This window comes from Armigeres subalbatus, chromosome 3 (genome assembly GCF_024139115.2).
Source record: "Armigeres subalbatus isolate Guangzhou_Male chromosome 3, GZ_Asu_2, whole genome shotgun sequence".
In the NCBI taxonomy this organism is placed as follows: Eukaryota; Metazoa; Arthropoda; class Insecta; order Diptera; family Culicidae; genus Armigeres; species Armigeres subalbatus.
The window spans coordinates 174,915,450-174,938,710 of NC_085141.1; the positions used below are offsets into that span (position 1 = coordinate 174,915,450).

At 38.7% G+C, this 23,261-nt stretch overlaps 1 protein-coding gene across 8 annotated transcripts in view; it reads left to right on the top strand.

Annotated features, from left to right (window-relative positions):
• Positions 1 to 2,304: 2,304 nt before the first annotated feature.
• The window catches only part of LOC134219081 (protein bride of sevenless), a 46,921-nt gene continuing 25,964 nt past the window's right edge, over positions 2,305 to 23,261 (top strand). The window contains exons 1-2 of one of the 8 annotated variants that reach the window (XM_062697760.1): positions 2,305 to 2,434; positions 21,568 to 21,910. In XM_062697760.1, the coding sequence (XP_062553744.1) occupies positions 21,868 to 21,910 (43 nt within the window). In that variant the 5' untranslated portion in view covers positions 2,305 to 2,434; positions 21,568 to 21,867. Of the gene's footprint in view, positions 2,563 to 20,180; positions 20,958 to 21,515; positions 21,911 to 23,261 lie in introns of those variants that run through there. The other 7 variants (XM_062697756.1, XM_062697754.1, XM_062697757.1 and 4 more) reach the window with 7 other exon arrangements.

The window sequence follows — 23,261 nt, forward strand, 5'->3', positions numbered from 1 at the left end:
ATAGCTATCTCCGCGGATTTGGTAACCGACAAGATAGCGTCTACGGTCGACTTACCCTTTCGGAAGCCAAACTGGTTACTCGATAGACCATCCGCACCCTCCGTGCGTATCAACAACCTGTTGAGGATGATCTTCTCGAGCACCTTCCCCGCCGTATCAAGCAGGCATATTGGTCTATATGCCGACGGATCCCCGGTGGTTTTCCCGCCTTTGGCAATAGGACCAAGCTCTGCCTTTTCCATGCTTCAGGGAAGACTCCCTCGTCCAGGCATCTCTGCATGACAGATCTGAACATCTCGGGAGCCTCGGCAATGGCCGCTTTAATGGCCAGGTTCGGAATACCATCCGGTCCTGGCGCCTTACCTACACTAAGGGACTGTGCAATCCCCGCAAGTTCCGCCACAGTTACTCTTCCCTCGTCGGCCACCCTGGCTCTGGCAGCTCCGCGAAGGGAGGCCAGGGACTTGGGTCATGACGTGGGAAGAGCCCCGCGATGACCCTCTCCAGCATCTCTGGAGACCGCTCTGTAGGGACCATCGCCCTACGTGTCTTGGCCATTACAACCCTATAGGAGTCACCCCATGGATTCGCGTTGGCACTTTGACACAGGCCCTCGAAGCAGGCTTATTTGCTTGATCTAATCTCAGTCTTCAGAGCGGCTCTAGCAGCCACGAACGCCGCCCCTCGTTCAACACGCTGCTCTTCTGTGCGTGCTCGCTGCATCCGCCTCCGTTCCCGTAGGCAGGCGCGGCGCAGGTTCGCAATTGCTTGAGTCCACCAGTAAGCCGGTGGTCTCCCATTCCTAGGGTGGACTTTCCTAGGCATGGTGGCATCGCATGCACGCGAGAGTACGTGTTTGTACAAAAATGTGAGACACACTGTTTGGTACTTAGCATTATCCATTCGCTCGCATAATATTGCATTTTAAGGGGAATTTCTTTTTTTACGATTGAAAATTGGTCCCATCGGCCATTGCGCTCCGAAGGTACTGAAAACAAAAACCCTAAATTATCCACCTAGCGGTGTTGGTGCCTTCCTCGTGCAAAAAATACTAAACAATATGAGTTAGTGTTTTTAGCGTATTTTGCGTATAAAAATAAGTATTTTGGCCATAACTTCTGATTCCATAGTGCAATCTGGCCAATTTTCAGTAGCAAATAATGGGACAGGATTATCCGTTGAATGGAACTTATTACGGAATTATTGGAATATATGAATTCGGTCAATGCTAAGTTGCAAAAAGTGTGCCAGGTGCCTGTGTTTGTACACATACATACATAGCAGACATCACGTCAATTCGTCGAGCAGAGTCGATCGGTATATAGCACTATTGGATTCCCAGCCTTCTATCAAAAGTTTGCCAAAAGGCAAAAACATTGTAAAAATTTCAAATCGTGAAAAAAGAAATCAAGGTGTTTCTGCAATGCGTTCAAATAAACGCAAACAGATATGAATTTATGAAAATAATGGAACCTTCTAAAGTATTATTTTGATCCCTCATGTGTTTTTCTCATGATGTACTATAATAAACGAAAAAGGTATTATAATCGCTAGAAATATTATTCAGGGTTTTTGTTTTGAATTTTAAAATAGTGTTAAAAGGCGTAAAAAATATGGATTCTTAGAAAAAGTCGACTGCAACAACGAAATCAGATGAAATTTCTGACAGAAAAGGTCTAATGACTTAAGAATTTCAATCAAATGCTTTCAGAAACTCTACACAAGGATTTGGTATCATTTTCGACATAATAAATTCAAATATAAATGAGTGCGGGAATGCAATTAGCATTATCGTTAGATATTTCGAAATTGCGTTAAAAGTTTCCAATCTCGAGCAAGGCCTACCCGGCCAACAAGTATAAAAATATAAAATAATATAAATACAGATGTTTCAGTCTGCCCAACCCCTTTTTTGGGGCGATTTGTTCTGAATTATGATTGTCTCAATGCAGTCAAATATGTATAAGAATCGACGGCACGTGATGGTAGAAAGTTTACCACCATAGTCGATATGCTACAACAGCCATCAAACACATTTACTAGCGTTGATGAGTGCGTGGTATGCATCGGACACCCCAAGCAAGCAAAATATGTTTCGGTTTCGGCGGCGCGGACGGCAGCGATGGGCCCAGGTAAGTACAATTATTGTTATGAACAAGGGGAGAGCGCCGAGAGAGTACACCAACCATAGGCACACCTGCGCTTCGTACCCCACATCACCACGTTGCGTTGCTGCTACTGTCGTCGCTGCCACTACTGCTGGGCTTAGAGGGAAATCCAGTCTGGTTGTTTCGTCTTCTGCCGTGGGTTTCAGTTTCAACCGCGTACTTCTGCCCAGCACATCATCATCGTTTTCGCGTCGCGATCCACGTGCCAGAATGGTTCCTCGGTGTGCATACGTGATTCAGACTGTTTAATTCGCGATTCTCGGACGGTTATAGCATCATTGCCTTGAAAAAAGCGTTTTTTATGTGAATAGTACACGTAGTTTAGGTTTGAATGATCCAGTTCGACTATTGAAGACTCGGGGAACTCATGTGTAGCTGGGAAAATTGATTTGTGGTGACTTGTGAAATATTCCAACGCCTGATTCAACATTATCGCAGAAAACACGCCTATGGAATTTGATCCTTAATAGATTTTACGATTGGTTTACGCGAATTTTAGCATAGCAAAGTTTTTTTTTAATTTGGCTACCCAACACACAAATTAATCGATTGTCAAATTATCGTTTGCCCAATTCTGTTTGTAGCAATTCTAATTCAGAGCCACGGGTACATATTTGTTTGGTCCAAGTTCAACTTTGGTTACCATAGCAACGGACGTTGTTACAAAACATCTACAACTTTCAAGTTACCTACCAGCACGCATTGTGACTCACTACTGTTAGCAGGGTTGTTATTGAACTTCAGAATGTCGCAAGGGGTGCCGTCTCATATGTAGGTACATGGCTTCAACTGGCAATTGCTTGTTATGATTCATAATTTCACTACAAGAGTGTATCACAGAGCAACTGTCGCTGCTTTACATAATAACACTGGTTTTAAGAATTTTTGAAATCAATAAGCTGTAGATCGGCATCTATTTACTGTAATTAGTAATTACCCAACTGGTGCATGAACATGAAGTTATGTATGTAACTCATTTCAGAACTATTCATACATTAGTTTTTAATGGCTGTCTCATCTCGCTTTTCCTTGTAAGTCGATTTATGCACTTAGTATCTCTTAATGTAGGTAGCGGAACATAAATTGATTAGTAGGTACGAATTTGTCTTCCGGCAACATCTTCAATAGGTTCAGCGAAAAATCATAAATTTTCTTTAATTTCACAACCTAGTGTAATCTATCCTTCTTTCTTCCGCAGCACACTTTCTTCAGCATAGGTATAAGAAGCGGTTCAAGCATCTAGCTGTATGCAAACCATAACAATACTTGGTGTCATTATGCATTGAATGACACTCTAATCTTTATCGATTTGTGTAATAATGTTGTTGCGTATGCGTTCAATAGCAATAATCCTGTGGAAGAATGTGTTCACCCATAAATACTCATTATGGGTGTTCCAAAAACTTTGAGAATCACTTTGCCGGTAGTGATTATTTTGATTGCATGTATATAGTACACAAACAATTGGCAAAGATTAGCATAACATTACGGCTAGTTCCCATCAGCACGGGGCGAGCGTCATAAAATAGAGTCGTAAACAGGTACACAGCGCACCAAGAACGCGGTGGTCACATCTGCACGATTGCCGCTACAATAATGTATTCAAGGCACCATGAGCAAATGCGCGATTGAGTTCTGTGGCGTTGCCGTCCGATGGCAGATCGGTATTTTGAATATATCGCTCTGAATGCGCGTGGCAACCAATTAGCTAGGGAGGGTATGTGATATTTGAGGTCTGTAAGTATTGAAATAACATGAATCACAAATTAGCATAAAATTGACAGTCTTAAAATGTATCGGTGGAATATTCAACATAATCATGGGTATTATGATTCATAGTTGCTGTTTTGTGATTGACTAGCGCTCGCAAACTTGAACAGAGCATAGAATTAACGAAGCTTGGGATTATTTATGAAACTGAATGATCAGTTTAACATTTATCAAGTCAATATCGGCGCCAGTTACATCCTCACGGTTATCAAGAATGTAAATGATTGTTGGTTCAATGCTTCAACATCTCCTCGATGGTTTGAATGTTGTGTTAAGTAGTGTATTATCTGGTATCGATAAGTAAGTCATACGATTTTTAGGATGGGAATACCTAATTGAGTGTTGGAGTTGGATACGCAAAACTTTTGAAAGAGAACTTTATTTACATATATCTAGCATTTTTTGTTTTCACATTAGGCCGATACAAATATTTAAAAACAATTATATCTCCTAAGGCCGCTCTGATTTTTTTTGCTGAAAAATAATATTTTGAGAGGGCAACATAATAAAATTCGGATATTTGTGAGGATTTTCAAAATTTTCTTTAAGAAATCAGAGGATTTTTTCTTATTGCCTTTCTCGTTACGGTAAAGGCTATATGATTGCTCCAAAACCAAACTTTTTATAGAAGGCCCGGAGACCCATAGTGTTATATACCGATCGACTCAGCTCGACGAATTGAGGTGATGTCTGTGTGTATGTGCGCACCCACCAAAAAAAAATGTCACTCATTTTTCAAGTACTTATCCTTAATCGATGGGCTCTTCGGACTATGGGCTCGGAAGTTATGGACAAAATACCACTTTTTTTATAGAAAAAATGAGTAAAAAAATGTCACTCATTTTTCAGGCACTTATCCTTAACCGATTTACTCGCAACATGCTGTATTCGACGCAGGATACTCTACCATTGTTTCCTATTGAAAATTTGCTCATATCGGACTATGGGCTCAAGAGTAATGGCCAAAATACTATTTTTATAATGCACGAGAAAGGCACCATCACCGCTAGGTGGATTAATCAGGGTTTTTTTTAATTCCCATCCCTGACCTTTCTGAGACCAGTAGGATATGATTAATAAAATTAATAAAATATTTGTAACGGCCTTATTGGGTTGGGGGCAGTAGGAAGTACTAGGAACTATGTCCAAGGGTTTTAAGACCACTCTGCGAGTTGTGGGCTTGTTAGGATGTGGTGAGGTTTGACAGTGGGCCACTAAAGCAACTCGCTGTGCTTCACGCCGTCTCGTACCTGAATCGGAAACGAAGGCCATCATTGCAGGGTTGCTGTCCGGAAACATGCCCTGCCCATGCACCCTTCCTGCTTTAGCTACCTTCTGGATACTGGGTTCATCGTAGAGCTGGGCGAGCTCGACCATGTCATGACCATGTCATCCGCGAAACAAATAAATTGGCTGGATCTGTTGAAAATCGTACCCCGGCTTTTACACCCGGCCTTCTAGCGCACTGTTGAACAATTGGCACGAAAGTCCATCACCTTGTCTTAGTCCCCGGCGCGATTCAAACGACCTGCAGTGTTCGCCAGAAATCTTCACACGCAGTTTTGCACACCATCCACCGTTGCTTTGATCAGTCTGGTAATCTTCCCAAGGAATCTCGTCCATAATTTTCCATAGTTCTACGCGGTCTATACTGTCGTATGCCGCCTTGAAATCAATTATCAAATGGTGCGTTGGGACCTGGTATTCACGGCATTTTTAAAGAATTTGCCGTACAGTAAAGGTCTGGTCTGTTGTCGAGCGGCCGTCAACGAAGCCGCCTTGATAACTTCCCACGATCTTATTCACTAATGGTGACAGACGAAGGAAGATGATCTGGGATATCACTTTGTAGGCGGCATTAAGGATGGTGATCGCTCGAAAGTTCTCACACTCCAGCTTGTCGCCTTTCATGGTGATGGGGCATATAAACACTTCCCTCTACTCCTGTGGTAGCTGTTCAGTTTCCCAGATTCTGACTATCAGTTTGTGCAGGCAAGTGGCCAGCTTTTCCGGGCCAATCTTGATGAGCTCAGCTACGATACCATCCTTACCAGCTGCTTTTTTGGTCTTTAGCTGTTGGATAACAACCTTAACTTCCCTCAAGATGGGGGCTGATTGGCTTCCATCGTCCGCTGACCTGACGTAGTCATCTCCTCCTGGTCGCTTGCCTTGACTTTCACTGCCTGTACTCTCAGCACCATTCAAATGTTCCTCGTAGTACTGCTTCCACCTTTCGATCACCACACGTTCGTCCGTCAAGATGCTCCCATCCTTATCCCTGCACATTTCGGCTCGCGGCACGAAGCCTTTGAGGGATGCGTTGAGCTTCTGATAGAACTTGCGTGTTTCTTGAGAACGGTACAGCTGTTCCATCTCCTCGCACTCCGCTTCTTCCAGGCGGCGTTTCTTCACCTGAAAAAGGCGGGTCTGCTGTCTCCGCTTCCGTGTATAACGTTCCACGTTCTGCCGGCTAGCTTGTTGCAGAGCGACCACCCGCGCTCCAGAATCTGTCTTCACTCTTCGTCGAACCAATCGTCGAACTTCGTCCCACATGCCCGATGTTGTTCTCCGCTGCGTCGTTAATGGCTGCTTTAATTGTATTTCAGCTGTCCTCAAGAGCGGCCCCATCGAGCTCTTCCGGTAACGCTGCCTCGAGATGCTGAGCGTATGCAGTGGCTAAAACAGGTTGCTTCAGTCGCTCTAGGTCGTATCGCGGCGGTCGTCGGTACCGAACATTGTTGATGACGGATAGTTTTAGGCGCAGTTTAACAGATAGTGGTCAGAGTCGATGTTAGCGCCACGATATGTCCTGAAGTCGATAATATCGGAGAAGTTCCGTCCATCAATCCCAACGTGGTAGCCTGCGCTTTCAAATCTCCTATGATGATTTTGACGTCGTGGCTTGGGCAGCTGTCGTACTCACGTCTGCAGCGCTACGATGCCGAATCCACGCTCCTTGAGCAAATCGGCGAGTATCCCGAGCAAAGACAGATAACTAAAATGATATCAAACTGATAACTTGCTAAGTTATCCTTATTATCATTTTGATATTTAGTTATCAATCATGTGATTAACTGATAACCGAATAATAACAAATTTTATTATCAATATAAATTTGCAATTTTCTTTTTAATTTCGCGTCGTTTAGATATCGTGCTAAGCATTCTATTCTTTCAAACATACTATCTTCTGCTAAATGTACCCGTCCTTGGCGGTCGTTCACTAATTACGTAAGCATTTTTTCTTGGTTTTTCGAACCCCCTCCCCCCTTGTAAGATTTTTCCCATACACTTTTTTTAAAAGAAGAGTAAGAAAATGACAGACCCCCCTCCCCAATATGTACCCCTTGATCGAAAATTAATTCTTCCTATTTACAAAGCCCAAAACGAATAGGGCAATCGTTTTGATTCTTTTTTGAGTATGCAGATAAAAATAATTAGGAGACATATTTTATTGTGAATGTTCATCCCAATATCTTAAAAAAATTGGAAAGCAAACCAAAAAACTAATAGGCAGATATGTATCAAACAAAACAAAACGAAATCCTAAGTTGGCTCTACATTTTATATGTAAACATATAAAGGTGAAAAACATATGAACTGCTAAACTGATTTGTTTTACACGAAGGCATTGAAAAGTTTTTTTTTGTTTTTAATTTGTCAGTAAGTTGAAATAAAATTTCGTCTAAGAAGACGGTGATCTTTACCGTTTCCAACGATATCTATTGATTTGTTTATTTCTCTGTCAACAAAGGAATTTGCACAAGAGTTCAATTTTTTTATTTGTATTGTACTATGCTTATTAACTTTACTTTCATTTCACGTGTCGTTGAATGATGAAGTATGCGTCTGAGAATCATACGTTGTAGTTTTATTACTACTTAACATGGCCTTGCAACTCTCGAAACATATGATCCAAGGGCATGTGCGCATTTAGAATCGGTGTATAATCTAACTAACCGCTTACTATTCAGGACATCGTCTGCAAATGAAATTGAGTTTGCATTTACTTAGAGGCAATATGATTCACGAACGACAATACAATTCATACAAATGATTTCGTCTTCGTGGGAGGCAGGAAATTAAACAAGAAATGTCGGATAATCAAGAAATTGCAACGATCTGGTTAGTGGTGGAGAAAACAATCATGCTCGCACTGAAGCCAATTCACTATTTTGAATGAAGTTCGGTTGTTATTTTTGTTATGTTGACTGGTGAATCAACCAAAATGATAACAATTCTAGTTATCAATATAACCGGATAATAAAGTTTGTTATCAATAAGTTATTCTACTTCGCTCTCTGTCCTGCAGACTACTATTTACATTAAATGGTCATGACATTATGATTTGATGTAAGCAGTTTTCGGTAAATGTAGAAAGCGTAGTGCTCTTTTTTTCGACTCCTCAAGAGAGCGTAATTGGATGAGTGCCTAGAGTCGGCGCCCTACAATCACTCGATTCGAGTTTGAATCCCAGTGAATGCCAACATTTTTTTCAATGCTTAACGAAGTCGGCAAAGAAGATTTTACCATTTTGGTCGATAAAACAGTGAGGGCTGATAGCTTAATGATAACAAATTTAGTTATTTGAGTAAATAACATGTATAACTAAATGTGTTATCAACTTGGTATCAATGATAACTTAATTTGTTTTCATTTAATTATTTCAGGAACATAATTCTGGTATCATTTTTGTTATGTTGGCTCTTAATTCAGCTAAAATGATAACAAGTTCAGTTATCAAAATGTTAGATAACCGGATAATAAAATTTGTTATCAATTAGTTATTCATCTTTGCTCGGGATGCGTGTGCTTCCGATGAAGAGAAATTTGCAGTTCCACGAACCGAGTTTCCAATCGCTAGTCTCTTTACCGTCGCATTGGTCTTCGCCGATGGTTCTGGTCCGTACTCTCTTGTTGATTATTCGTTACGTAGGTTTTTTTTTGGCTGGCTTGCAGGGCCTGACACCAAACTCCCTAAATTTCTGGAGGACCATTCCTCCTTATTTCCGGTGGACCATGGTGCACAGTTTCACTTAGAGTCCCTCGCTGGCACTCGGACGATGTTCAGCCGCCCCTAACATGGAGAACAGACGCTGTTGTGAACCGCTCCTAACATGGAGTACAGACGCTCAGTAAGATTTGCACCTCCGGAGAGGAGCAAAGGCCCCCTTCCCTGTCAGCATATGACCAATGACCATAGTTCCCACTGGGGTTGGTTACCCGATCTTTCCTAAGGTTGCTCGTATCCCGGTCAGTACCACGAGGAGGTAGGGATAGGAGTTGCTGGGTAAGAGGCTAAGGACCGCGAGATGGGGTCTGTTTTTTTCCTTCAGGTATGCGAAGTACCAATGGTACGCTTTACCCAGCATTTGCCATGCCACTCATTTTATTATGATAGGGTGAATATGGGGGTGTTTTGTTTTCAAACTTTTTCAGTAATTCATTAATATGCTATGTATGTTTAAAATTGATATCATTTTATTCGATTAATCGATTCTTTATTTAAATTAAGGTCAACTAGTCCAAAGAACTCATATTTGTTGACGCCTTTAAGTATTTTTAAAATTTAAAACAAAGATTCGGAAAAGTGCAGTTTGGCCAAAAGTCGGGCAAATGACTTTGAACGAACATCGAGTGAATTTTTCAGGCTGGTTCACACGAGCAGAACTTTTTCGGTAATTGTTTTCGATTTTTTAAATAGTTAGAGGCTTAAAACAATATGGGTTACGGGATACATGGGATACTTTTTTTGACGGGAAATGCCAATTTATTTTCAGAAGTTTGGACTTTTTTTTATAAATTAATGTTCTTCGAATAAAATTACGGACCATGTTAAATTCTGGAAAAATAGAACTTTTAATTGCGAGCGTGACGTTTTGAATCGTTGGCGTTGTTTCAACTTGCCCCGCACCACGCATTTCTTTTCATTAGCCGATGGATTGAAAATGCGGATCAATTTCAAACGATTAAAATACAAAAATTAAAATTGACGACCTGTTTCATTGGCACGTCAAAAAGATGGCTTTGATTTTGCAAAGGACGAAAAGTAAACAATGACAGGGATTGCTTTTAGCAGCTGTAATCTTCCGGGAATGGCAGTCTGAAAATGCGTTTATGGGAGTAGTTCGTTGAAAATAAATAATTGGGACATTCGGTCATTTCCTATCTAAATTACAGCTTCCTTTTCAACTTACACCACATTTCAACTTGCTCCGGTGTAACTTACATTTAAAATTTGTTTCGTTTTTTTCACACTATCGAGATAAATTAATTATAAGATCGATGGACAGAAAGTAATGAGCATGTGCATGAGCATAATGACCGCACAATTCGTAGTTGCTACTCCGTGATTGACAAGAACTTGCGTAATTGTACAGAGAACACATTGAATGGGGCTTGTGATTAGCTACCCATTCTCAATGTATACGTTTCGGGAGCTCAAATATTTTAAGTCAATAACGGCGCCGGCCACGTCCTTACGGTCATATAGGAAGGGAATGATTGTTAGCCTGACTCTCGGTTCTACTAGAGACCGAATATACGTCTGTATCTCCACGATTGTTTTGGGATAGGATATCGTTTTAGTTACAAAGGGCGATTTATCTGGATTCACTTCGGTAAGCAAGCTATAGAAGAGCGCACTTGTCTCAACCAGACCAAAGCGCAATACCATTAATTATAAAATCGAAACTAATCCAACATAAATTATGAATGACTACTTGTCGGTGACAAAATAATTTTACCTAAAATTGATAAGTACTCATATGATACAAGTAGGTATCGATACATGTGATTCAATGCTTTAATGATATCGATACCTTAATTCGATACTACTTTAAAATAAAAGTATCGAGTTGCATAGGCTGTTGGGAGAATCAACCTTCGTTTACACCAAAAGTCGGACGACTGCGGTGGGCCGAGCACGTAGCCAGAATGTCGGACAGTGATTCGGTGAAGATGGTTTTCGATAGCGATCCAACGGGAGAAAGAAAGCGAGGTGTGCAGCGAGCAAGATGAATCGATCAGGTGGAGGACGATTTGCGTACCTCCCGTAGACAGTGCTAGACAGTGCTTCCCCTACCAAGCTGCGAAGGACCTCTGTACTGATGAAACCAAATTCCCAGCATGAGGCACATAGCTGAACTCTCGCAATGAATCGCCCACTTTGAGCGTGCTTACAGCAGCACAGAAGGAGTTAACTTTCTGAAATCAGTAGGGGAAACTGGACACACATGATCCCCGGGGACACATGATCCCCCCCTGTTTTCTCGAAAACTAATCACATTTTTATACCAGTGATATGTGCAAACGGATCCGTGAGATAGATAATTGAATCTGAGTAACATTTGATATTAGTTACTTCATGTATATGGGTTTTAGAGAGGTTTTATTATTTGAGCATTCTCAATCCTTTTTTTTATCAGAAGAGAAAAGTTTAATAACTTTGAATATGTCCAACCAAAACGTACCAAATTTTTACTGGACAAAGTTTTATTGTTGTAGAATTGAATAAATTTATTCAATTAACTATTGCTTATTTTCCATTGAATACTAAAAACAAAACAAGATAAATACTCAACACGGACACACTTGATCCCCCACAGTTTGGACACACTTGATCCCGAAATTGCATATATTAAGGCGTTTGTTGTATACCGTTGCATATTATTGTATTGTATGTAACTAATTGATCTTTTCTTTTCTAGTTAAAAAGTATAAATGAATTTTATTTCTCTTTAATTTTGTCAATCAGACGATACAAGCGCAATTTGAATTTCTCAATAGCCTTATTTCATTACAAAAACAAAATGTAATTGAACATACTTATTTCTGATAAGTTTTATTAAATGCATTTTAACATTATTTTCTATGAAAAAGTGTATAAATTAGGCTTTGAAAATACTCAACAAATCACAGGGATTAAAATCAGTATTGTACGATCTGGTACTAAATTCTTTCCCTTTGAACTAGGAGAAGTTTGCTTACAATCACCAATTATTTGTAAATCTTCTTAAAGAATTTTTCAATAATAGGCACATTCAACAACTTTTAGTCAGTTGTTTAAGAGAAATCGCATTTGTGTAATAATAACACACACTACAAAAATGATGATGCGTGACAGTTCCATATTGATGTATGAAGTCACCATCCTGGTATGATCACGGTTGTGGTATTGGTAGTAAATAGTCTGGCGATCTCGATGTATTACAAGTATTTTATTGATCTCAAAACAGGTACTCAGGGATATTTACCATGGGCCATGGCATTCGCAGTGTGGCCAATTTTCAGACATTTAATAAAAAAAATTAGATTCCAAAATTACAAAGATATATTTATGTATCGATCAACCATTTCTGGAATCATTATTGTATCAATCACAAAACGAGATCCTCTTGGGCACATCATGGTTGTCGTGATATGACCACTTGCCCTTTAATGGAGTGAATGGTTTGCAGATGAATCATCATCACTATGCCAATTTTGTTGCTATAGCAGACATTCTATCTGTCACTATTACTCTATTTGAGAACCAAAATACTTGCCTTACTTAAAACCAACATTATTTAATTTTCGCACGACTGCTATTACGACAGACTATGAAGAATTGCTAGGATTTGAGGCTAGACCAATTCGTCCTTTCATTAGACTTGGAAGAACCTAAACATGTTCAGCTCATAACGGGATCAATTTCCCCCTATATGAGGATCAAGTCTCCCGCAAGTTTTGAAAATGCCAAATTTTCTATCTTTCAGCAAAATCGATTTTTTGATAACTTTCATGAACAAATAATTGCTTCCAATGACGTTTTTGAATAGCTTATTAAATTCTTTATCAAGTCCATCAAGAAGCGTGCAAATCTGTGCATGTTACATCGAGAAATATGCTAAACAAAAAGTGGGGATCATGTGTGTCCAGTTTCCCCTATGGCGAAAGGCATCTACGGTTCGATTACTCGAAATTAAGCACCTCAATCGAAAAAATATTTGGTAGGCGTAGTAGCGGACACCATCCTTCATAACCGGTACTAAATAGTTTTTCATGAAAAGTTCCTAATCTTAAGAAAACCCGCGTTAGATGTCTTTCGCCATACAAATTTCTGGCGGTTAACTCATGCTGGCTATTTTGCGCATATACTATAGCGCCGGGATGTGATAGCGGCGAGTAGAAAATCAGCCACTGCCAATAATTCATTAATCGAGCTTCAGACATATTAATAACTCCGGGTGGCTCAATACCCGGAAATAGGCAAATACCTTTGAATAAACTGAAGACTTTTATGCTCTGCAAAGCGCACTCTGGCTTTAGTCTGAGTAAATAAAAAATAAAGCTCGATCCACTTAGTATTTGGCCGTTTCTTTACAATTACTGCGGCGCCTCTGGTGGCCGTACCGAGAAGTAAAATACATCACATCGTTGCGGAAGGTTTGTTTAATTTATGGTGAAAGTTTCATAAGTATTGATTCTCACGTTCAAAAGTTATCGAAAATGGAACGCGAGAGATGGGAACAAATTTTGCACACTCACGTTGGAAATCCAAACATGGTCAGGAGGAATGATTTCAAAGTATCTAAAATTAGCGAAATTGACTGTAAAAACTGTTAAACGTTATTAGGAAACACTATTGCTGGATCGCGTAGTACAAAACAATCGTAGAAGTGGAACATACTACCAGAAACTACAAGTGAAAGTCTGCAGAGAAGTTCGGAACCATTTTGGGATTTCCTTGCATGATTTAGCGAAAAAGTTCACTGCGCCGTACAGCACAGCTCAAATAATCTGTCGGCGTGAAGGTTTCAAGTCGTATGATGTCAGTAAGCGTCCCAACAGGACCCTGAAACAGAACCTGGTTGCCAAACATCGCGCAAGAATGCTGGTCGAGCAAGTTCTGACAGATACAATTGATATATTTTGATGAGCAATGAAATTAATATTAAAATTGACTTTCAATTCCCGGGACACAAGTTTTACCTTGCCAAACGGAAGGGTAATGCCCCAGGAAAATTCAAATATGTATATGCAGGCAAGATTGCCCATAAATTGATGGTATGTCAAAGCATCTGCAGTTGTAGAAAGAAAACTAAAATTTTCATCACTGGAGGGACCATTAATGGGCAAATATACAAGGAGGAGTGTCTTCAGAACAGTGCTGCAAAGTGTCACCGTACAAGTCACGCAAAGCGTGACAATAACAAAATCCAGGTCATGTGTCAAGTACTCAATTGTGATGCTCAATGTGGATCTCACATGCTTGGTGTAACGTTCACCATGAAAGTGACATTTTAGCAACTAGCGCTTGGTCACTCACCATGTCTTCACTTCTTCTGCCTGTGATCACCAGCATGAATGATAGGAAAACTTTCCTGATGATGTGGTTGTCATATCCATGTCATCTTGACTATCGTGATGATCACTTGACCTATGCGGTGTTTGGTTCGAAATCAACGCTCGACAGCAATGGAATAATCCACTTAGCGGAATTAATGGATTTTGCTGTGATAAAATGCATGAAGCCAAAATAGATTTTTGGGAACATTTAAGTGTTCTTATTGTTTATATTGACTTTTTGTGCAATATTTTAAGAGGTGCTATTAAAAGAAAAGTACATACATAGTTTTTCCAAATTTGATCCAGACTATCTTTTGAAAAAGGCCAAATTTTTTTATTGATTTTTCAAATGGATACAATTAAAAACGACGCATCCTACAAAAAATGTTGTATGGGTGACTATCGCAAAATCAGTCAAAGTTTCTAATAACGATATCGGAAACAATTCAAATTGAGCCCTACACTGAAAAAATCAGTTTCAACAGTTTCAAAAATTAAAACTCGATTTGCGAAAAAACGCTTTTTTTTATTTGTATGAAATTGTGTCTCAAGATAGGTGATTATGTTCACTACCAACCGTCCATACATCGCAAGCTTGACACTTTTAAGGAAAAAGTTTTTCTAACAAAAACTTTCTTGTCGGAATTGATTTTTTCTCAGTGTCAAGGAGTGCCAGTGGATTTAACATATACATACATATATTTAAATATTCCTGTACAGTCAAGCAGAGTACAATATTTAGGTCGTAAATAATCGCAACGGATAAAAATACACTGAAAATAATTTCGACAAGAAAAAGTTTTTGTTAGAAAAACTTTTTTTCCTTCAAAGTGCCCAGCTTGCGATGTATGGACGGTTGGTAGGGAACATAATCACCTATCTTGAGACACAATTTCATTCAAATAAAAAAAAGCGTTTTTTTCGCAAATCGAGTTTTAATTTTTGAAAAACTGTTGAAACTGATTTTTTTTCAGTGTAGGGCTCAATTTGAATTGTTTCCGATATCTTTATTAGAAACTTTGACTGATTTGGCGATAGTCACCCTTATAACATTTTTTTGTAGGATGCGTCGTTTTTTGATTGTATCCATTTGAAAAAATCAATAAAAAAAATTTGGCCTTTTTCAAAAGAGTCTGGATCAAATTGGTAAAAACTTAGTTAGAGCCATTCACAAATACGACCCATACAAATTTCAGAACCCTTCCATACAAAATACGTTACGAGAGTGTGGGTGGGGCTTTCAGCCCCAGGTCCATTTTAGCGTTATGTAATTTGTGAATGAACCCTTAATTTTACTATTGATTTATCCAATTTATCAATCAAAAACGACGTCAGTCCAATCAAACGACAACAAAATCAATCAATAACGGTGCTCACCTGCACTTTTGACAGCTGACCGACCTGATGCTCTTTATGGCTCTCAGCTTGTGGTTGTCAATCTGGGTGTCACGCTTACCGAAGGTACTCACGTGTCAGCTTCTACATGTCACGATGCGCTTGCAGTGATTGTCAGTAAAGAACATCGTTTAAAAGCGTGGTGGTTTTTGTTTTCATATCTGATCATCTGGTGATGGTCACGACATTTTGCAAGACTGCTTCAGAAGCGATTTTTGCCATCCATTCAATCACACGACTGTCCGGTGTTGCTTTGCCCTGACTAAATAAGCTGCCATTACAGACGGGATGTAATGGCATGGTATGAACCGAATGATAATGACGTTATTGAAAAATCTATCAACCCACCAAAATGCCCAAATTTTCATCCGAACGAAAAATATTAGGCAATTATCATAGGGAAACTTGAGAAATGGTGCAAAACAATCAGAAAACCATCTTATATGGAGAAGTGGTGTGAAAAAATGACAGATTAAGTTGACCGTTCTACTGTGCAAAAAATAACGAGTGGTATTGAGAGAAAAGGCCGAGATTTCATCCGAAATGCCAATAAATCATTTTTCGATATTTTTTCCTTCAAAGTTTATTAAATTCCCTGTATAATAAAACTTGACCCACCTTTTTATGAACTTTTTCGGCAAAGAAATGTCTAATTTCGTGCGGCCAAATTCTAAGTGGATCAAGCTTTAGTAGGATGAAAACTCATTAGAATTGTATGTTGTTACTAGTTGACTCAGCAGACGTTGTCCTGCAAAGTAGGCGAACTTCGCATGGGTAGTTCAGAACGCGCATTTTCTGAACTACCCATGCGAAGTTTCCATACGATTCTTAATTTTAGCTTTCCAAAATTTACTCAACCTTACTCGTGATTTTCGCATGAGATAGATAGATAGATAGATTTGCTGCTAGAGAAGTTTCTCGACCACCTTAGAAAACGAGCATAGTACGCGGATCGGTCGTAAATTCAGTTCACATTCATTTTATTCTTCAAAATGTTTGCATAATTCCAGCCCACAACTGGTATCATGCAAAAAAGTAGAAATAGGTACATATGAATATAATAGATACGTTATATGTTGAATAACTAACCATCATTCGAGTTGATGTTATAGTCAGCCTTAACGACTTCTCAATATCTCACAGGTTTAAATAAGAAACTATACGGCGAATGTGATGTTGTTATCATTATTGTAGTTGTTGCACAAAATCAACTCTAAAATCGTTTGCAAACCATGGAGTTACCTGGTCCACATCGTAGTCGCATGGCCGCGATGACTTGTATCGGTACTCTTGGCGGACTTCTAGAGCCTTCACCCTTTTTCAGACATTTTTTGCTGCAAAAGAATTGATCCCGATACTGCTACTTGGCTTGAGCTATTCTATTGTTTGTACGGTTCCTTATTACTTTATAACACTATTGCTTAACATCCTTCATATATGGTGCAGCTTGCAGTCTGAGACGAGACCTGCAAAGACGCTGCTTCTTTTCTCTTGTTTTGACACTTGTTCTTCTTTTCATCACAGTTGACCATCGAGTTTCAACTGTTTACTTGACTGTTTCACCTAAGCCCCAGGTGGACCCTTCTGAGCACAATAAAAGTGTATCCAATTCACGAAATAGTTAATTCATTTTCATAAGGATTTTTATACCGGGAACAAAACACAGGTTTATTACTGATTATTAACAAGCTAAACGGAAGGTTTGGAATACTCGTTAAAGTAAAAAAATCTTGGTAAAACAAAAATGATGTGGAATATTTTATTTGGGATACCAATACTTTCACTCAAAAAGCTGCTGGTTGCACCTGACAGCTCGTGACAGCAGTTGACTGGCAGCAGCTGAAGTTACATTTTTTCCTCTTTGCAGGTCTCGTCTCAGCTTGCAGTCAGTCCGTCAAATATCGTTCTATTAAAGTGCGAAGTATACTATTGATAACAACCTTTTTGAATAAACATTTTCTATATCTCCTTGCGATGTGTTTATGTCTGTTTCTCATATCGCTTTCGATAATTTTCTTAATGTGTTTTGATCATTTTCTTGGGAGTATATTGCAATCAAACTTCTTCCGTTTCAACACCAAACGAAGACATGATTTTGTGTATTTTGCATCAGCTTCCTTCACCCACACACTCATTAGGGCGAGCTTGAAGAAGTGAAAGGGAGGCACGCGTTTGTTGCCCTTTCGTACTTTATGGTCACAAAGGTGCAGTAAGGCAGCAGTAGCAGTTAGCGGCAACGCAGTTGTTGACGCTTCCAATGGGGGAAGTGGTTACCGAAGCGTGAAATTCGTCCACATGTAGGATGAGGCTTGGCTTCGTATGCGACGAGGCGGCTCCGTCTGGTATCTACGTGCTGTCTTCGTTTGTTTGTCAATATCGGTTACTTACGTCTGCTTTGTTTGAGTATTTCGACTGCATCGATGACGGTGCGTGTAGTGATAAACGGTCATAAATCCCATGTCTTTCGTTTTCTGGGCCGGGAAGTGAATGAACCAATTAAAAGGTAGAACTCCATAGTTAAAGCCATAATTGGTTTACCATCGCGTGGTTGGCAATATGATCAAGATATGAACTCATGGACGATTTATTTTCCTAGATGAAACACTCGTAAATTGGTATGTTGATAGTTTTAAAACTGACAACAATAAAAATGTTGCTATGGGGAGAGTGTAGAGAAATCACTGCACCGGGAATTTTTTAAATTAACATTTTCCAATTCTCAGTTATGACTTTTATGTGTCCGTATCCTGATTTCTAATTTTCCATTTTCAGGTTCCTATTCCAACTTCCTATATTCGATTTACAATTTTCTAATTTTGAAATCTAATTTCCGATTTAAAATTTACAATTATGCCATTTCTATCATCCAATCTCCAATTTTTCAATACAGATTCGATTTTGGCACCATTCGGTTTTGAAAATATTCGATTTTGTCAACAATCGTTCGATTTTGGCAATAACAGTAATATCCAGATTTTATCACCCCCTGGTGAATTTCGGGGTGAAAAAAACAGGATATGTGACAAAATTGGAAAAAAAAATCCATTTTTTTAAATTTATTCCACAAATATGAACCCTTTTATGCCTTGGAAAAGTCAAATGCCTGAACGGTACCCGTCATTTCTTATCGAAATTGCTTACAGAATATTTCCCAAGTACTCAGAAGTCGTTCGTAATAAACTACAGGTGGTGACAATTATTTAATGAAAATTATTGTAGTTTGTGGTATTATTTACGAAAATAAAAAAATGACATTTTTTCTGGTGACAAAATCGGGTCGAAAACGTGATAAAATCGGGGGTAGACAAAATCGGGAGTGACAAAATCGGGTCAACAATGTACACATTTTTTTAAATTTTTGATGCTGCTTTTAAACCACGTAAATATCGTCGTAAAAATTGATTAGACCCCCAAATCAACGTAAAAAAATATAAATAAATCGCGTAATTTCTTTCTTCTTCGCCTAGATATCTAAATTTTCGTAAAAAGAAATTGATTAGTCTCTGAAACCTAAGAAAAAAAAATTAAAAACAAACCGCGTAAATTTTTCTAGTGTAAACGTTTAGATTTCAAAATTCACATAAAAAAGGGTCACAGTGTGTCTTGCGGCACAAAATGTGAAGAAATGTTAAGGTATCATGAGAAAACAAAAAATATTCGATTTGGCAACATAAATGTTCCGAACGTGTATCCAAAATCGAATGGGGTCTGTATCTCATAGTAATTTCCATTTTCTAGTTCTCAATTTACATGTTATAAACTCCGATTTGAAGATTTACAATTAATTTATTTACAGCGATAATGTAAGAATATAAAAGTCGAACAAGCTTATATTTTAATCTTAATTCAACATCAAGGACGCAATATTGTCGATATGAAAAAAAGTTAAGAATTGGGGTTAATAATAAGAATTTTATCCAAACTTAAAAATTTCCAAATTTCCGAATTTTTAAATTTCCAAATTTCCAAATTTCCAAATTTCCAAATTTCCAAATTTCCAAATTTCCAAATTTCCAAATCGCCAAATTTCCAAATTTCCAAATTTCCAATTCCAAATTTCCAAATTTCCAAATTTCCAAATTTCCAAATTTTCCAAATTTCCAAATTTCCAAATTTCCAAATTTCCAAATTTCCAAATTTCCAAATTTCCAAATTTCCAAATTTTTAAATTTCCAAATTTCCAAATTTCCAAATTTCCAAATTTTTAAATGTCCAAATATTCACAAAATTCCAAATTTCCAAATTTTTGAATGTCCAAATATTCACAAAATTCCAAATTTCCAAACTCCAATCTATGTTTCCTATTTTCCAATTTCTAATCCATTATCACCAGTTTCATTATTTCAATTGCTATTTTCCTATCCTCGTTCATATGCATTTCAAATTTAAATTGCCTTTATTTTCGCTTTCTGATATTATATGATCTCTAAATCTTTTTTTCGAATGAACTTTTACAGGGTATCAAAGTGTGGGATTTTAGGCCTAGTATCTTATTTCATGGGGCCTGAAAAGGGACTTTATAATTTTCCAGTAGTGAATCCTAATGGATACCAAAGAAATAATTGTCAATATCTTTCATTAATTTAAATTATTCACTTATGCAGCTGGCAACGTCATCTTCAGTACGTGGGATCCATTCGTATGTAACGGTGAAGGTTCATTGCTTCTAGACAATACATACTTTTCGTAAAGCCTATCCCTCTTATTGAAGTCGCACCTAAACTACGCTGATCATAAGTCTTAAATAGCATTTTCTTACCTGTGAGAGCCAAAATTGACAGTTTCGACAAATGGTTTTCAAGTGATGAATGACGAAAATCATCATATTTGAAGTAACGACTTCCTCATCATAATCAACCAACCGTTGAACGGTGAACTTTCCAAAATTATTGAGCACGCGGAGTCGAAGGGACAATCCAGCCAAGCCAGTATTGATTTTCCCCTCAACCAGCGGCTACACGTGTTTGATCGAAATTTAAAAACAAGCCAGTTCCACGCCATGTGCGCCCAGGTATAGAACGGGTAGAGGTGCAGTATATACAAAAGAGCCCCGGTTTGCCAGTCGTATGCTTCGCGAGCCGGCTGTCGGCAGTTTCTGGTTCACATTTTCGAGACTACGCTGTCCGTTGTGCTTTGTTGGGTTTCCCAGAGATGTCTCATAAGGTCAAGGTTGCTGATGATTGAAAATTGGCAAAACGTGTGAAATGCTGGCGATTGCAGCTGCTTTCGAGAGCAATTTGATGCACCACGGAAAACGCAGTGAAATATGTTGATTACATTATTGGAGCATTTGAAAGTGAGTGATGAAGAAGCAATTGTCTGAATTCGCCGGATGCCATGTTGGAGCGCGCGCATAGTAATTGATGTGTGTAAAATACAGTTAACAATGAGGCGAGAGCAAAAGTGTTCCATTCGCGGTATTTCCGGATGGGTAGCTTTCATGATACATTCCATAGAAAACTCATTACACCTCATACTAACAGATTGAGATTTCATTAGCAGGGCTGGTAGCGATTAATTTATAAAAATAAATGTTAATTGTTTTCCAATTCCCTGACAATTATATTCAACGTCCTAACATCGAATCACCATTACATTTGACGAAACTGGGTGATGCTAAGCTTTGAAACCAGATACCCACCTAGTGGGAAATTATCCAAAGAACAACGTTTAAAATAACTGTGAACATCTACAGATTGAATTTAGTGATGAACTTAACATTATAATTAAAAAATCACTTTAATAAAGGTGAAAAAAAAACATACAAGTTGAATCCGGCGTTGACAAGACTGGTTTTGCTTCAGATCAAGTTTTGGATAAATCGATCAAATGGCATGCACATGACATTTTTTAGCACTCGCACTCGTACTAATAAAAACTAAAATACGTTATGATATCAAAAACAGCTCAACCAATCTGCCTTCAAAACAAAACCATTTGGGTGTGAATCTGAGAAACTTTGTGATCAATTCATCTGGAACGCGTCAAATGTGTAGCTGAACAGCTGATTGCATGCGTTGCATAGCACATCATTGCATTGGATTGCATTGGAAGAAGACAGGCGTGAATTAATGGTGGCGCGTTACTCGCTCATGGTGAGCCCTACATTTTGCTGATACGTAATCGAAAAGTGCATCGAAAAGCTCTGCTGCCATTACGGAAGGGAAAGTTTGGATGCGACGTCGGTGGCGAATGCTTCGGTGATCATGAAGCGTGAGAACGGATGGTGCAAGCGGTTTTACATTTGCGGTATGTATGAAGCGATGTTGTCAAGTAGCTGTAGTGTAGTTAAAATGCGTGTTGTTTAGTCAATTGCTGAAGATATTTGTTGCGCTTGGTAACAAAAACGGTTTACAAGGTGCTTAACAATTGCATAGAAATGTTTTTTTTGCTTATGACGATACTTTTTACTACAATAGTTTTTACTGCATTGTTTTACACAACCAACGTTACATCCCCAGCTTATTAACTTAGTCTAATACATTACAGTCACTCTGAAATGTTTCTCTACATCACTAAGGAAAACTGACATCCGAACATTCGACCATGTTTCAAGTTGAATCAGTACAGGCTTCCACGGCCAGCATTTACGTATTTTAGGGGATTTTTTTTAGATGGGCTATGTTGAATATGAATACGTATTTTGGGCCGGCGATTGCGAACTTTGATCAAACCATATAATTAACCAACTATCAACAGATGTAGTGTTGGATAAATCATAAAATTCCAAATAATGATGATTGAAATCAAGCGTGAGTGGAAACCAACCGGACCCATGAACCAAAACCACATAGGGTCTGTTAATAAATTACGTAACGTGTTTGAAAGGGAGCTGGAGGTTCATCTTGCGTTATACTTTGTAACACTTAAAGGTGGGGGATGGGGTGCTAATGCTAATTAAAAGTTGTTTGAATGATTGATTGAAGCAATTGCTGAATGTCTTAATCAAGACGATGAATCCACCTAACCCCTACACGGCCCTTTTACGCTTAGCTGTCTCATGTTGGTTTTATGACTCTATATATACCATATATAGGGTCGGTGTACCAATTGTCGCTATACATAAGAACAACTATTTTTTTTTTTAATAAGTAAAAGGCATGTGGGTGGACTTTATATATCAAGCGAAAGGTTTTACTTCCTGCTCCTTAGAACAACGGTGAAAACCACAATAAAATTTGTTATTATCCTCAAAATTGATTAATCCATAATAGGAACGCATGCACCAGTTGTGGCACTATTATTAATTTTGGTTCCTTATTTGGCAAATCTCATTGTTTTCTTATGAGACTGGCCAAATTGGGACCACTAGTGTGACAACTGGTGCAAAGGACGTTAAAAATTAAGCAAAATCATTTTTTAAAATTATGCTTTGCTTGTTTTGGGGGAAATCAAAGGTGTTATCGTCTCATATAAATATGCTTTATCGATATTTACTTGGTCTGCGGTGATTCGATTGGTCATTCGGCATATAAAGCACTAGTGCGACAACTGGTGCTATAGCCACAACTGGTACAACGAGCCTATACCTGAGAGCAGTCTATTTGGTCGGGGTTCAGCCAAACCGCACCAAGCGGCTTTTCGACTGACTTGTGATATT